The following is a 14554-nucleotide window of genomic DNA, read 5'->3' as shown; positions in this document are numbered from 1 at the left end:
CTCAGATTTTATTTGCTTGTAGCTGTTATGGTGGTAATTTTGTCTTCAGGACATTGCCTAAAAAAGGCACTATAGGGGTGGCAAGAGCCTTGGCTAGTATCCGGAATCCCTGGGGTGACAGGTGCAGGCCATCTCTGGCGAAGCATCAAGGTCTGTCGATCATGCTATCCCAGGCAGACAGATATTGGATCCCCTTAGAATGACACCAGGAACTTAGCCAATTGTTGAAGTCAATAATTTTCTGCTTCTCATTCTGGGTGACGGTAGGATGCTACTCAGAGCTAGGGTCATACCTGCCTGGGCTACAAGATCTGAGAGCTCCTCTATGTCTCTTTTCATGTAGTCCATGGAGGTACGTCTCAGGTCATTCATACCAACATGCACAATGGCAGAGTCATATTTGTACCTGTTGTGAAGTGACCTAAGTGCGTGCATTATGTTCCGGATCCTGGTACCCACCAGGCACCTGACCATAACATTCTCCTCATTCAACCTAGTGAGTGGGACATCAGTGTGCCTTACTATTGAGTCACCTCTGACTAGTGTATTGGGTAAGCTGTTTTGCCTTATGGGCTTTGGTTGAGTGGCACACTGTTTATGTGAGCTATGTGTCTCATGGTTTGTGCTGGGATGTGGTGGTTGTTTGCATTTCTGCCTTGGAGATTTCTGTTGTTTGGTCAGATTTTTATTGAGAGCCTCCATGAAAGTAGGTGTGTGTTTTGTGTTACTATGTGAGGGTTGTGGTGGTGTATGTTCTGGAGGGCTATGAGTTGAATGTGGTGTGGTGCAGGTGTTCAACTTCTCCTCTTGACTGGCTAATCAAGTCTTGGCTAGAGAGTGCTTGGTTTTCAATTTGGCTATATATGTGCATCTCTCACAAGTCATAGTGTTGGGAGGTAAGAGGAAATGGTTGTCTGTGTCCATGAGGCAGTTGCTGCATTGCCTCAGGATGCCCAAGTTCACCAGGTTGACAGGAGAAAGCATAGGGAACTGACCTTTAGACATGCCTAGATATGAGCTCAATATATTAAGTATGGAAGCCTTTTACAGGAAAAATGTCACTCAAAGTGTCTTGAGTCTGTACAGAGCAGTGCCAAACACTTGAGGGGGAAACTAATACGTAGACCCTGAAAATTTAAGGCCTGTTTGGTGATCCACAGTCTTGTTCCAGATGTTGCAAGGGTCTGCAGTCCTTTTGCCATTAGTGTGTTGCAACCAGCAACGAGTCTGACTGTTTCCAATTCGGTTTTACAAAGCCTACATTTGTCTGTTTCTCCCACATGTTCAATGGACTTTGTAAACCAGCGTGTACGTAGCCCACTATCTTGGGCTGCCAATATTAACCTTTTATTTCTTGGTTTGAATTCACTTCTCCTTAACCATTCCTGCATTCGTTCCTGATCAACATGAGGTTCTTCCAGAAGTTTTCTATACTTGCAACTATATTTATACTTTTCCAAATTTCTTGCCTTCTCATCTGGACTTTCATCTTATATTCTTTTGTTTTTGGCACATTCAATTGCTGCCTGGTTTTTATCTACTTCTGGTTTGATTCCCATTCCTGCTTGATGTCAAGTCAACTTAAATTTATTCTCATCATGTTTCAAAACTTTCACTACATTTGGATCTTGTAAGGTCAGTAGATAATGTGTGGAGTCCACGACTGCAGATCTATACATGTAATTAATTTCAAGGAGGCCTATCCCTCCTTCAGAACGGGGAATATATAATCTTGGTATACAATGATTTTTATAAATCATTTGGCAAGCATGAACCATCTTTCTTGTTTTATTATCTAATCTATCCAACACTTTTTGGGGCCAGTCAATCACTCCAAAACTGTAAGTTAGGACTGGAAGAACAAATTGGTTTATAGCTTGCATCTTGTTCCTAGATGTCAGTGTTGTTCTCAGGATTAATTTAAGTCTTCTAAAGTATTCCTTATGGAGTTTTATTCACATTTGTTCATGTTTTATTGCTGATCCTTCATCAATTCCCAAGTATTTATACACTTTCTCTTGCTCAAGTTCATTTACATCACATTCTTGTCCCAAACTGATGTTTTCCTGGTGCTGCAGTTTTCCTGCTTTAAAGGTTGCTTTTGCACATTTATCAAGACAAAATGACACTCTATTGTCATCTGAGAAAGTTTTGACAACCTGCAGCTGTACTTTCAGTTCCTCATCTGATGAGCTATACAGTTTTAAATCATCAACAAAGAGAAGATGAGAAGTCATAAGACTGTAGTTTTCTAGGAGCCAAATTGTAGCCATGGCCTAAGCTGTTAAGTAAACAGCTTAATGGGTTAATGTCAAAGCAGAATAGCAATGGTGACAGAGAGTCACCTGGGAATATCCGCTTTTGAATTTTTATCCCTGGGAAAATAATCTGTCCTTCATCATAGCTTAATTGCAAAGTGGTCTGACATTGTTTCATGGTTAATGTAATATAATCAATAAGTGTAGGGTGTATCTTATACATTTTTAAGCACTCTTTTCATCCATGATGTGGAATACTATCAAATGCTTTTTTGTAGTCAATCCATGCCATACTTAGATTCTTACCCTTTTTTACAGTTCTCCACTTTAACTGTTTTTAACAACAAATGATCCTTTGTTCCATATGACTTTATTTTATTGTCCTTTTGTTCTACTGCCACAATTGAGTTTTCTTCTAAATGACTATAAACTCTGTCGGCATCAATTCCCGTGTATAGTTTATACATCATCGGAAGGCAAGTTATCAGTCTATAATTTTTATGGTAGCATGCAGGTTCACTCTTAAGTAAGAGCATTGTTTTGCCTGTTAGCCAGTATGGTGTCTGCTTGGGGTGCGCATATAAATATTTCTTACTCATGGCCAAATCCTCATGCAAATATGTTAATACTTTTAACCAAAAGTTAGGTAATGCATCTGGGCCTGGGGTTTTCCAGTTAAAGGCTTTTCTTAACTTTGTTTCAATCTCTCTGTTACTTTGTCCCATTTCACATCCAGTACTTCTTATTCCTTCTTTTCTTCTACCCATTTAGTATCTTTATGTTACACAGGATCTTCATAGATACTTCTCTAAAATGTATCCACTTCTTTTCTGGTGGTCTTTCAATTCCTTTTACCTTACTTTCCAATTCTCTATAAAACTTTTTTGGGTTATCAATAAATTGCTTATTTTGTACTTTTTCCTTATATTTAATCTGTGTATCTTCTATGTTTTTCTGCCTGTTCTGAAATTTTTAGTTTATTTGCGATAGTGCACAATTGATCCTAGTCTGTTCTAATACTGTGCATTGCTTTAATCATATCTTTCTTAATATTTTTGTTGATCTATTCCCTCTTCTGTAATCTTCCAACAGGGACACTTCTTGTCTTAATTGCTTTATAGTTTTCTCTATTCGATACTTCCATGATGGTATTCAATTTCTCCACTTCCTTTCCTTCACTACCCTGTGTTTTTGTGGTAGAACTTTATCAGTTATTAATTTATCAGCACAGTAATATATTCTGTTTACTTCTGTTATATCACAACATATTCTGTATGGCTGTTATTTTCCTTAAGGATCTGCATCCAAAAATACCCCTCTCTCCTTATTTCTTGAATTTCCCATTTCATCATCCCCTTCCATTTTGAATTACAGCTTTCTGCTTGTGTTTTTTATAAATATATATGAAATGATTCCATCGCCCTGCTCATAAAATCCCAGCTTACTCTGTTGAATGCTTTCTATGCATCAAGATCCACCACCAACAGTAGTATTCTATTTATGTTGTCAAATGTTTGCCTACCCTTCACAAAACCACATTCATCCATTATCTATCAATTTGGCAACGCCTTTGCCATTCTTTTAGCTATTATAGACATAAACACTTTAGAATTATAGTTTAAAATTAAAATAGGCCTATATGAAGCTAGGTCGGATGAGTCTTTACTGTCTTGAGTATTATAGCTACCACAGCTTTCTTCCAGGAATTTGTTGCTTCACCCCTTTTTAAAATGCTGTTAAACAAAACCTTCCAGAATATCACTTTCTTCCTTCCTAGTTTTCAGACTTCCAACAGGAATACCATCTATTTCTGAGGACTTTCCTGCAGATTGATTGTACTTCACCATTTTTATCTCATCTCAGTTCTTCACTGTTGACCTTCATCTACCTCTAACCTTGGCATGCTTAAGTCTTCCATAAATATTTCCATTTGTACAGTTTCCTGATTTCCACATTTCTCCGCTTTACACAAATTTTCATAAAATTTTCAAAGTATCTCTAATACCTCTACATGATCTCTGGTTATTTTGTTGTTGTTGGTCCCCTAAGTTTGGCAAGAACTCTTTCTACTTCCTCTTGCCTAAGTTGTTGTGCTAAATGTTTTTGTGCTTTGGAGTTATCAAAAAGCAAATGCTTAACAGCAATCATCCTAAACTCATGCATATTATCCAGATACTCCGTCATTTTCTCTTTAGCACTCTGCAGTTTTGCCTCTTCATGTTCTGTGAGATCTGTGAGATTCCCCTTATTCTGCAATACTGCAACCCTTCTAAATAACTCATGTTACTTCTTAACCATTATCTATTTTTCTTTTATTTCTTCCCTATTTTTAAACTCCACTTTCATTTTATCTCACTTAACTAGGTATAACTTCTGAAGAAATTTGTATATTCCCTAATACCTCTCAAGTAATTCACTACCCATTTCTTCAATTCCTTTTTAACGGGTAGGTATAGAAGTGCTAGTGCATGCCTCAATTTTACTTCATTACTCTGTATTTTTATCTTAATACTGGCACATGATCTGAAATAGTTATTGGATGCATGTCAAAGCTTTCAATTAAATGAACATGTTCCTTTGAAATATAAATTCTGACTAGTCTGGCCCAGTTATTGTAGCTTGGGGAATAATATGTAAATTCTCTTGTTCTTCCTACTGAATTCACGTCTTCCATACCAAATATTTTCAAAAAACTGTTCAGAAATCTACGCTCTTTTGTTATATTTTCCCATCTATGTCATCCAGGTATATCCTCACAACTGCAAATCAAGTTCCAGTCCCTACCCATAAGTAATATTTCCTGCTGAAAGCTGATGATTTCTCCCAAATGTTTAAGCTACATCATAGCAGTTTTAGGTGGAATAAAAATATTTGTCAGCATAATCCTCCTCCTTTGCTAATAGCCCCTCACCACCACAAATGTACCATTATTATCTTTCCTCCTCTTCTATCACTAGTGGAGCTCCTCTAACAATTAGTATATGCACTCCTATTTTCCTTTGCCCCTGTACATCTACTGAATATCCATCCTGAAAGCCTTTCTTTATCAAATTCAAATGCTTACTTCTTTCCAATGGTGTCTCCCGTAGTATTGCCATTTACACTCTGCATTTCATAATATAATTCAGTTACCTTTTTATCTTTACCTGTGAGGTCATTCACATCCCAAAATAATATGATAGTGTAACCATAAGAAGTTATTCTCAACTATTATAAATGACAGACTTTTAATCATCTATTTCCAGCTTTAGTGTTACATGCTCCAACTAATGTTTGGCAGGTTGATCTTTTATACAGTTTTCCTGTAATCTATTACATTTTACAAGACTTTTTATTTTAATGAAAACCATCAAAACACACCCTCCCCCCAAATGCCCCATAACCTATTAAACACACACAAAAGTATGTACATATTCAAATAATGAAGTCTTATGCTCTTGTTAAGAATAACTGCCCCAAACCGAGTGATGCACCCACAGGCTAAGTATAGGTCTTGTTGAAAACTCTCCAACTCATCTACCCCATGAACACCTACAGCATCAAGCCACCAAGACTGCTCCAAATATTTTACTCCTAAGCACTTTACTAACAAAAATGCCTTTATGATTTGAAACTCATTTATTAGGTATGCAGATTCCCAATTCAAAAGGCTGGACAAGGATGGTCAAGTTGCCTTTTGGGTGCCAGGACTTCTGATGTTATAAGAGCCCTAACGTACCATTCCCAGGAAAACTGACTGTGACATAGTGGTGGTCCATGTATTAATGAATGACTCAGATTATAAAACCCTGAAGGGCATGGAGAAAGGCTTGTCAGAACTGCAAAATTGCAGAAATGCAAGTAAGACAATGGTACTGAAAACCTTCCTTCACAAGTATGATACCTAGATACCAAGACGAGATAACTATTTCAAACAATTGGCTGAATAGTTATTCTAGAGAATCCAGTATATGTCAGCAAGGGGCAAGATGAATGATAGTGCTGATTACTTTGCAAGGACTGTTCTGCACTTCTTGTTCAAAGGCTTTCACACACTGGGCAAAACTTGCTGCCACCATATTTCCTATTTAGGCAGAGTCCATTTAAGGGACATTCCAGTGTAGCAAACTCCTCAAACCCCAATTTGGATGACATTAAGGTGGCTCTTCTTTATGCCAATGGTCTGAACAATAAACTGCTTGAGGTTTCCTGTATCTGGAGCATATCCATGTTTGTGTAATTGTTGAGACTTGGTATAAAAAGAAGGAAAGCACATTTTCTCTACACCTGAGTTTTGTACCTACCATATATTCAGGTCTGATGGTAATCACCTACAGACAGATTCCTACAAACAGAACATATAGGACTCTAGATCACCATAAGTAAGACTACCAACTTAGTGCCTGTTACAGGACACCTTCCGCATCCTCAGATGATCATACTAGATTCTTGAAACAATTTGAAGAACTCTTTAACAAGAATGCCATTATTTTGGGAGACTTTTAACTATCCTGTAATTAACTGAAGCATTCATACCTCCAAAGTAAGGAATGCCTAGAAATTCTTGTACTTAACAAAACTTCTCTAGAATGAATAGTTAAATAAACCCACCAGAAAAAAATATTCTAGATCTGAGTAATGATTCTTTACATACTAGTCCCCTGGTCTGTCTTCCCCCAGTTAAGTCAGACCACAAACTTGTGACATTCGCCTTCAAAATCTCCAAGGCCCTGAAACCAATCTCTCTTAATTCATAGACTTCAAATGGACTATCCACACACAAATATATGATGAAATCTCAAAATTCATCTCTAACAGCATCAGCTCAGATGCTTTCCTATATCAGGAAACAAAGGATCAATACCAAACAATGCTCAAAACCTATCCTAAATGGGACCATCCATTCTGACCCAACAGACATCACCAACATATTCAAACAATGCCCACAAATAAGTGAAAGAATACAATTATAAAAGCAACTTTATTCCATCATACTCTTAACACCTCAACTCAATGGTCTTCAAAGGACTACTAAATGCATAATAGCACCAATACTTAAATACAACATAAAACAGTCAATTAATTATATCAATTAATTAATTAATTTAAAACAAATTTCCATTCTAATTCTTGATTTAAACCATATGGTTTTAAAATGGCAAACTTTATGATCTAGGGGAAAATATATTTACATAGATTACAACACCCACATGTTGTCATCCCTCCATTATTTATTTGGTCACCAGATATATTCATTAGCAATCTTCTACAATGACTATGCACTAAAAAGTCTGCTACATTTCTATCACATAATAAATTGTAGGTTTATTTTTAACATTCTTCTAAACTTATGTTTGATTTTAGAAAACTCCAATATTTTACATCAAATTAATGTTGAGCTAAATTATTCTACTATGAAATATTTTTATTTGTCCTTATTTTACCATCTTTCCTATATTGTTCTCTATTATCTATACAGTTATCTCTAATTATCAAATCACATCTAGATGTGCTAATACTTTTCTAATAAGCACTTTCTACATCATCATAATCAGACACAATTCAAAAAGCATCTAATTATATTTGTGGCTTTATTCTTAAAGTCATCCAAACTACTACATGCTCTATGCACTCATAATAACTAACTACAGGGCAAGGAACTCACTGTATACCCTGGGTGGCAACTACTACCATATAAGTCATGTTACTGGAGCCACACATTTTCTAAATAGCCTAGTTTTGAGGCTATTACTTCATTTAAACATAATTGGTTTTAAATAATTAATTTGGTTATCTGAGCATTCTTAAGTAAATTTGAGACAAAATGTATTATTAAGGAGTCCATCTACAAATCTGTGAAATTCCAATGAATTCTCTTTACAAAAAATAAATCTATACACTGAAAACAGTATAAAACTTTATCCTTAAAATTAAGCATACACATTACTTGTTCTGCACAGAAAGCCATAAATAAATAAATTAGCATATGGGGCAACCCCCCATCTTTGTACCTCTCGTCTGCTGGTAATATTGTCCATTGAAATAAAAATTATTATGCAAAAAAATTATTTTATAAGACAAAAAATAGATGCTCTATCATCATTCAAATAATACTTTAAAGTTGCTATACTATATTCATATTCTCTGCACACGTATAATCTAGACATCTATAGTTGCAAAATATTACCATTTTTAATATTTATTTAACATTTGTTAACCGGGAAAGTCCGACTTGGAACTAAGCCAATTTTCAGTGGAGGCCCGGGGAGAAAGGCTCCAGATGCAGGTTTTTGTAATGTGAGAGGAAACTGGAGCACCCGGAGGAAATCCACACGAACGCAGAGAGGACATACAGACTTCGCACATAAGGCATCACAGCCGAGAATCGAACCGGAGATCCTCTTGCTGTGAGGTGACAACCCTGCCGCTGTACCACTGCGCCGTCTTGCGCCGTTTATCTAAATTTAATTTTATCAGCTATACCTTGCTAATATTAGATAGATAAATCTGAAAGTCCTTTGGCACAACATCTTAATAATATACATAATGGGAACATATCTAGTTTTAAATGGAACAAATAGAAAATGATCATTACCACCATACTGACAAACAAGTTTAGTTCCAACTTCACTCTCAAAACATCAAGCCAAAATCCACATATTCTACAAACCCTTCCACCTCTATCATCACCATGGAACATTTTAAAGGTGTTATCAAAGACTGAAAGTACTTCCTACATGGGACCTGATAACCTACCCAAGATGTTTAATAAATACCTCCAATCATGTCCCCACTGAACATGTCCTCTTTTTAACTTAAGTTTAGCCACAGTATCTATTCCTGAAATATGGCAACTGTAATAGTAATGCACATCCAGAAGGGTGGCATTACCATAGAACCATGCAATTACAGACCCATCAGTCTTGCAAACCCGATCCTCAAAGCAATAGAGTAGATCATAACATATCTCATCAAGTACGATATCAAAAAATCTTATTAGGCTAATCCTTAATAGTTCACCTTCATCAAAATATAATCCTGCCAATTAAATCTAGTTAACTTCAAGAGGTTCACACAGGCTGTTGACAATGGTCATACTAGCCTAAGTGTCTGACACCGTATCCTGCGGACACTGTGTAAACTCAAAGCTTTAAATTTAGATCCTTACATGATAAGATGGATAGCAAACTGGCTAAAAGAGAGAACTTACATAGTTTATGTGGAAGGTGCCTCTTCTGAAAATATCAAGGTAACCATTGAGGTACCCTCAAGGATCTCTTCTGGTACCCCTCCTTTTTTGGCATTTACTTCTCTTATCTCCAAACTGAGAACCAGGACCTCCAGTTTATTAGGTGTGCAGATACTGCAAACTGGCTGTTATTCTGAAGACCTCCTTTGATACCTGTATCCTTCAGGAAGAACTTACCCTAGATGATACCTGGCATACTGAAAATGGGCTCAAATTAAATATAAAAAAGTGTACCACTGTTTTATTTGGCAAACAACCCATACTCTTAACATAGAGTACAGACAATACTCCACTGCTGAACCAAAATGTAATCAGGGATCTGGGTATTTAGGTAGACAGTACTTTCTCCTTTGATCATCATGCGGCAACAGTAGCTAGAAAATCCTACTTGACACAACTAAAAGCCAAGGATACATCACCCAGATTTGAAGACATCATTGTTCCATTATACTCAGCACTGATTAAATAACCAATTATACAGGACAAACACTGTGATGCTCCTCATTCCATATATCAAACTACAGAAGCTCCAGAGGTTGAGAAGATCTGAAGCTTAAAAGACCTTCACCTACCAAGACAGGCTAGAAGCTCTGTCCTTTACTCAGTAGAGTCTACTGAGGGGGCTTGCTGTCTTGCTTATTATGACATTAGAGACCCTGTTGTCAGGGATCTCTCATATCTCCATAAGTCTAATAGCGAACAAGCAAGTGAACAGGGACCTAACTCTTTATCAGCAAATAAACAGAATGCAAAAGACAGACAGCTTTGTTGCTCAGTGCCTCCCTCATCTCTGGAATAAGCTGCTCATTCTTAAAATACATCATCCATCATCCAAAACTTGGATAACTGGATGGGTACCATCAAATTTACCATGTCATGAGACACTTGGCCATTTCAGGGTGGGTATCCCAAGCCTAATGGCCTCTCAAAATGAGGAAGGGGCACTCAGAAGATCTAGTAGTTATTCTTATCAGACTGTACAATAGGGACCTCCATTCTTTACATGAAACAGTGACTACAAAGCAGGCCATCCATCTACTAATGCACTCATCATCCCTTTCTCCGTTGAATAAATACAGGAGAAGGCACAACAGACTTTGGTCTTGACCATAGTGGCACTAACAACAGTCCAGACTCTGAAAAGGAAGCATATACAAAAGCAGCACCAACATTTCAAAAGGCCAACATAGGCCTACTATCATGATATGCAAAACACTGCATTGTGTTCTTGCATTCCACTCAGCCATCTTATGTGCCATGTTAAACGGATTCTGGAATACAAGATCAGAAATTCTATGACATGAACATGGAAAGGGACTAGCTCAATACTTGAAGGACAGAAGCCATAAACACATTATTCACGTTGATTAAAAAGGAAAAATATGCTTAAATAATGAAGATATCTGATAATATTGCAACAAACATCTACAGACTTCTTCAAAAGATGGTGGGGTTAGGCAAAGAGTCTCCATTCTCTGAGCTTGACTTCAAATCCCTGTGTGTCTTACTTACTACCAGTTTTACACTTCACAGCGTACAACAGTATCCACTAGCCATGATACACAGGGAGTAGGTGAATGGGCTTGCATCACATCTAAGAGGAAGTGCTGGAAAGCACTTCTTTGGCTGATCAAATACATGGATCAGCCAATGAAGAATGGCATGACAACCTCTTTCTAGAAAGGAAGACTTTAATAGGCAAAAGATCAAGGGAACAGTTGCCTTAGAAATGCATAAAGGTCTTATGCCTGAGTAATGATTTCCTTAGTTTTGTTTTTCATTTCCTGCCTCCATGTCTATATTCTTAAACAAGCTCTACGTTTGGTCCTTGCACCTGTTGTCTCAGTGCTACCACTTGAATCTGAGAAGTGATGGAGGCAATGAATCTGTATTCCCAACATAGCTGAGGCTCTTATAATGATATCAAAGCATCTGAAGTAATCCTAGGCAAAACTGCAGTGCCTGTGGTAATCTTGAGCTTATAACCACTAATTTTTGCACAGCACATGTTACACTTAGAATTCGTAGTCATTAATGATATGCACCAAGGAGAATACCCTAAGAAAATGTCTTCCTCTTCACAAAAAGCAAAGTACTTCTCTTACTCTATTTGACCCAATTTGGAAAAATGGATGGGAAACTGCAAATTCACCCCAGGTTTAGCACACATGTCCCTCATTGATAGAGGGCAACAAGTAACTGCCCCAACATATCTTTATTCTCTTTTCCTCTGGGTTATTTGTACAGAAAATAGAATGGCAAAAAACAACTATCGAAATGAAATGCTAGGCTTCTTAAGATCCCCACACATCAATAGCCTATTAAGTACCTCTGAAACCAAGTCTAAATTGCAAGAGAAGTTAGAAGAAAAAAAACAGGACCGGTCAGATCCACATGCCAAAATCATTAAATACTCCAATTTTTCCTTAGAAAGGACTGTTTGAGAGGGGGATATGAGTGGTATACTCCTATAAAACTGACTTCATTAGCAGTTTTAACAAATACTTTAGACTTGGTTGAGCAAATTCAGACTTATACAAATAAAAATAACTGAAGGGCATCTGAATAAACTAATCAGGTCTTCAGCTAAATGGTGCTAGCATATAACATAAACAAGCATTTGGTGCCAGAAGCAATGGTTTATCAACCTAACAGTATGACTTGTGTAAGTTAAATTAACAGTCAACTGGATCTAACAAGATTGGGAGGAATAAAAACAAAATCCTCTCAACACTCTGAAATGGTGATGAGAAATTCTGGGCTAGTATTTAAAGACAAGAATGGCAAAAAATCCACTGCATGTTGCAGAGGTTTGGAATCACTACAGAACTAATTAAGCATTCTTCAAATACCAATCATGGGTGGGAAAAGCATAAAATGATTAGCTTCCAAAGTCTCCTCCCATTTCAAGCACAATGAAACAAGATGAATAACAGATCCAGTCATGTATGAATCTTGTTCAGGTTCCTTAGTGCAGTGCTTTACAACCTACTCTGAAAGCTCATCCAGGGCAAGTTATATAGCTCTGCTCTTCAGAAACTCAAAAAAGGAATATACAGTGCTGCATGACCTAGTTACATAAACAAAAACCTGGCATGTGGATCAAAGATGGCCTCTACCAGTAAACAGAATAACATTTATATAAGTCCATTTGTTATCTCTGGATGCTGAGCTGATAACTAACTTCCATAAAAATACTTGAGTAAAAGAAAAGAAAGGTTTACCAAGTGCATACAAAAACAAAATAAAAACACACAAAAAAGGAAGTATCATTCAAAAGAAAGTTCAGATTTCAGAAGATGGAGTGGTATGAGATTTCAGAAGGTGGAGTGGTATGAAAATATCTTTGTCTAGTTAGCGGGATGAATACAATGATGCAATTTTGCAAAATGATTCCATTCTAGTAGACCTGACAGAATGTGGAAATGGGGACTATAGTCTCTCTCTTAGAACATGTGGCTGGACTACCAACATTTCTGAAAATTAAACAGCATCAGAAAATTAAAATCCAACAGCAAACAATTTCACAAAACAGAATATACGCAGTGGAGGCACATTTCATGTTATATATTTTTAATTACAATTATTTACATTTAAAATGAATGACCACTGTTTTAATTATATTTAAAAAGAGAAAGATTACAACTGTCTCAGTTCATATTTGTTTTCAACTTTTCTGAATTTTGTATTCCACAGTTTCTCGGTACTTGAAAATTCAGCTCAGTTTTCATTCTCCAACTCTGTTCAACATTGTAAAAGTTTAGTTTCATTTACCACCAATAGTTTTCAGTGTTTGCAGTTTTCCTTGCATGTATTCCACAGCTATAATGAGACTATAAAGATAACAAGCCCTTACAAACTACTTTGCTGGTGGTAGTATTATGGAAGGCATTTTCTCTGAAGTTGTGGAACTCGCATACAATAGGTCTTACCTACTATTTTCCTGGTAGAATTACCAGGGGAAGCATCTTCTCTGATGTGGTGGAATTTGAATAAACTAATATGCAGTGGGTAAAGCCTGAAAACACATTATTGTGGCTTGCTTCCTCTAAACAATTCTTTGAGTCACCAATTTCCACATTTCAGCTTGTGTACATCTTCCAACAGTGCTACCATGGAATCACTCATCTCTAGGACAGCTCGCCTAGCCTAGTGCTCTCATGTTCTGCTCTATTTGCACACTTGTATACATCATGACTCAAGTTAATCAAGGTTTTTTTTCCAGCCTTGCCCACGTACAGGCTGTACAAACAGCCAACTAATAGTCACTTGGAAGCAAGTCTGCATTTTTGATATGTTTAAAACACTACACAGCATATTAGTTGCATTTTATTGCAGACAAAATACAAATTGAATACACAATATCACAGCTGGGCCAAAACTTGGTGCACTTGACCTTGAGTGTCCCCAAAACTCTTTGAAAATACTTGAATAAAAACTTTCTGGTCCGCAGTGAGCAACAATCTTCAAATCCAAAAAATCACATCTCTTTAAAAGATCTGGGCCCCTTTCTTACGTGGAACTACAAAGTAGCAGCATAAGCAATCCACTGTGTCTAGGAAGAGTGTTATCAGTGAAATGCAGCCATGACTCCTTTCACATGTTTACATGGTGTGGCTCTGATCCAGTTTTCTGTCCTTAAACTTCAAGTACAAAGCCTGACGCTCTTCATACCTTCTTCTTAGCTCTTCAACCTTAGCAGCTGCAAAACAGATCAAATAAAAAAAAAATTATCCATGTAGAACATTTGCACATCATTAAAGCAACTATTACAAATAATCAGAGCCTAGCATTTAAGAGATATCTCACCATCAGTGGCTTAATGTACTTCATGGATTGATTATGGCAGAAGACTGTTAACTTGATCAGAAAATTCACAGATGTATTTCCATAAATTTTCATTAAAAAACATCAAGTTCTTTAATCCGTTACCTGAAAATGCCTGCATACTCCCCGTAAAAGTTAATCACTGAAAGGACTCTCTTCAGCAAGATAATTGTGCTTTTCTCACTGACTCTCACAGAAGCCATTTTTTAACAAAAGCTCTGACAGCTGTGACATATACACG

The 14554-nt window shown here is 36.9% G+C and overlaps 1 protein-coding gene across 1 annotated transcript in view; it reads right to left on the bottom strand.

Annotated features, from left to right (window-relative positions):
* Positions 1-13061: 13061 nt before the first annotated feature.
* HAUS7 (HAUS augmin like complex subunit 7) overlaps positions 13062-14554 on the bottom strand; it is a 403197-nt gene continuing 401704 nt past the window's right edge. The window contains exon 10 of the mRNA XM_044060457.1: positions 13062-14188. Within this exon, the coding sequence (XP_043916392.1) occupies positions 14091-14188 (98 nt within the window). The 3' untranslated portion in view covers positions 13062-14090. The remainder of the gene's footprint in view (positions 14189-14554) is intronic.

Source organism: Protopterus annectens, chromosome 1.part0, assembly GCF_019279795.1.
Source record: "Protopterus annectens isolate FY-2018-M chromosome 1.part0, PAN1.0, whole genome shotgun sequence".
Taxonomy (NCBI): Eukaryota; Metazoa; Chordata; order Ceratodontiformes; family Protopteridae; genus Protopterus; species Protopterus annectens.
Note: the sequence above shows the minus strand (reverse complement) of the source record. Positions and strands in the feature narration are given on the sequence as shown.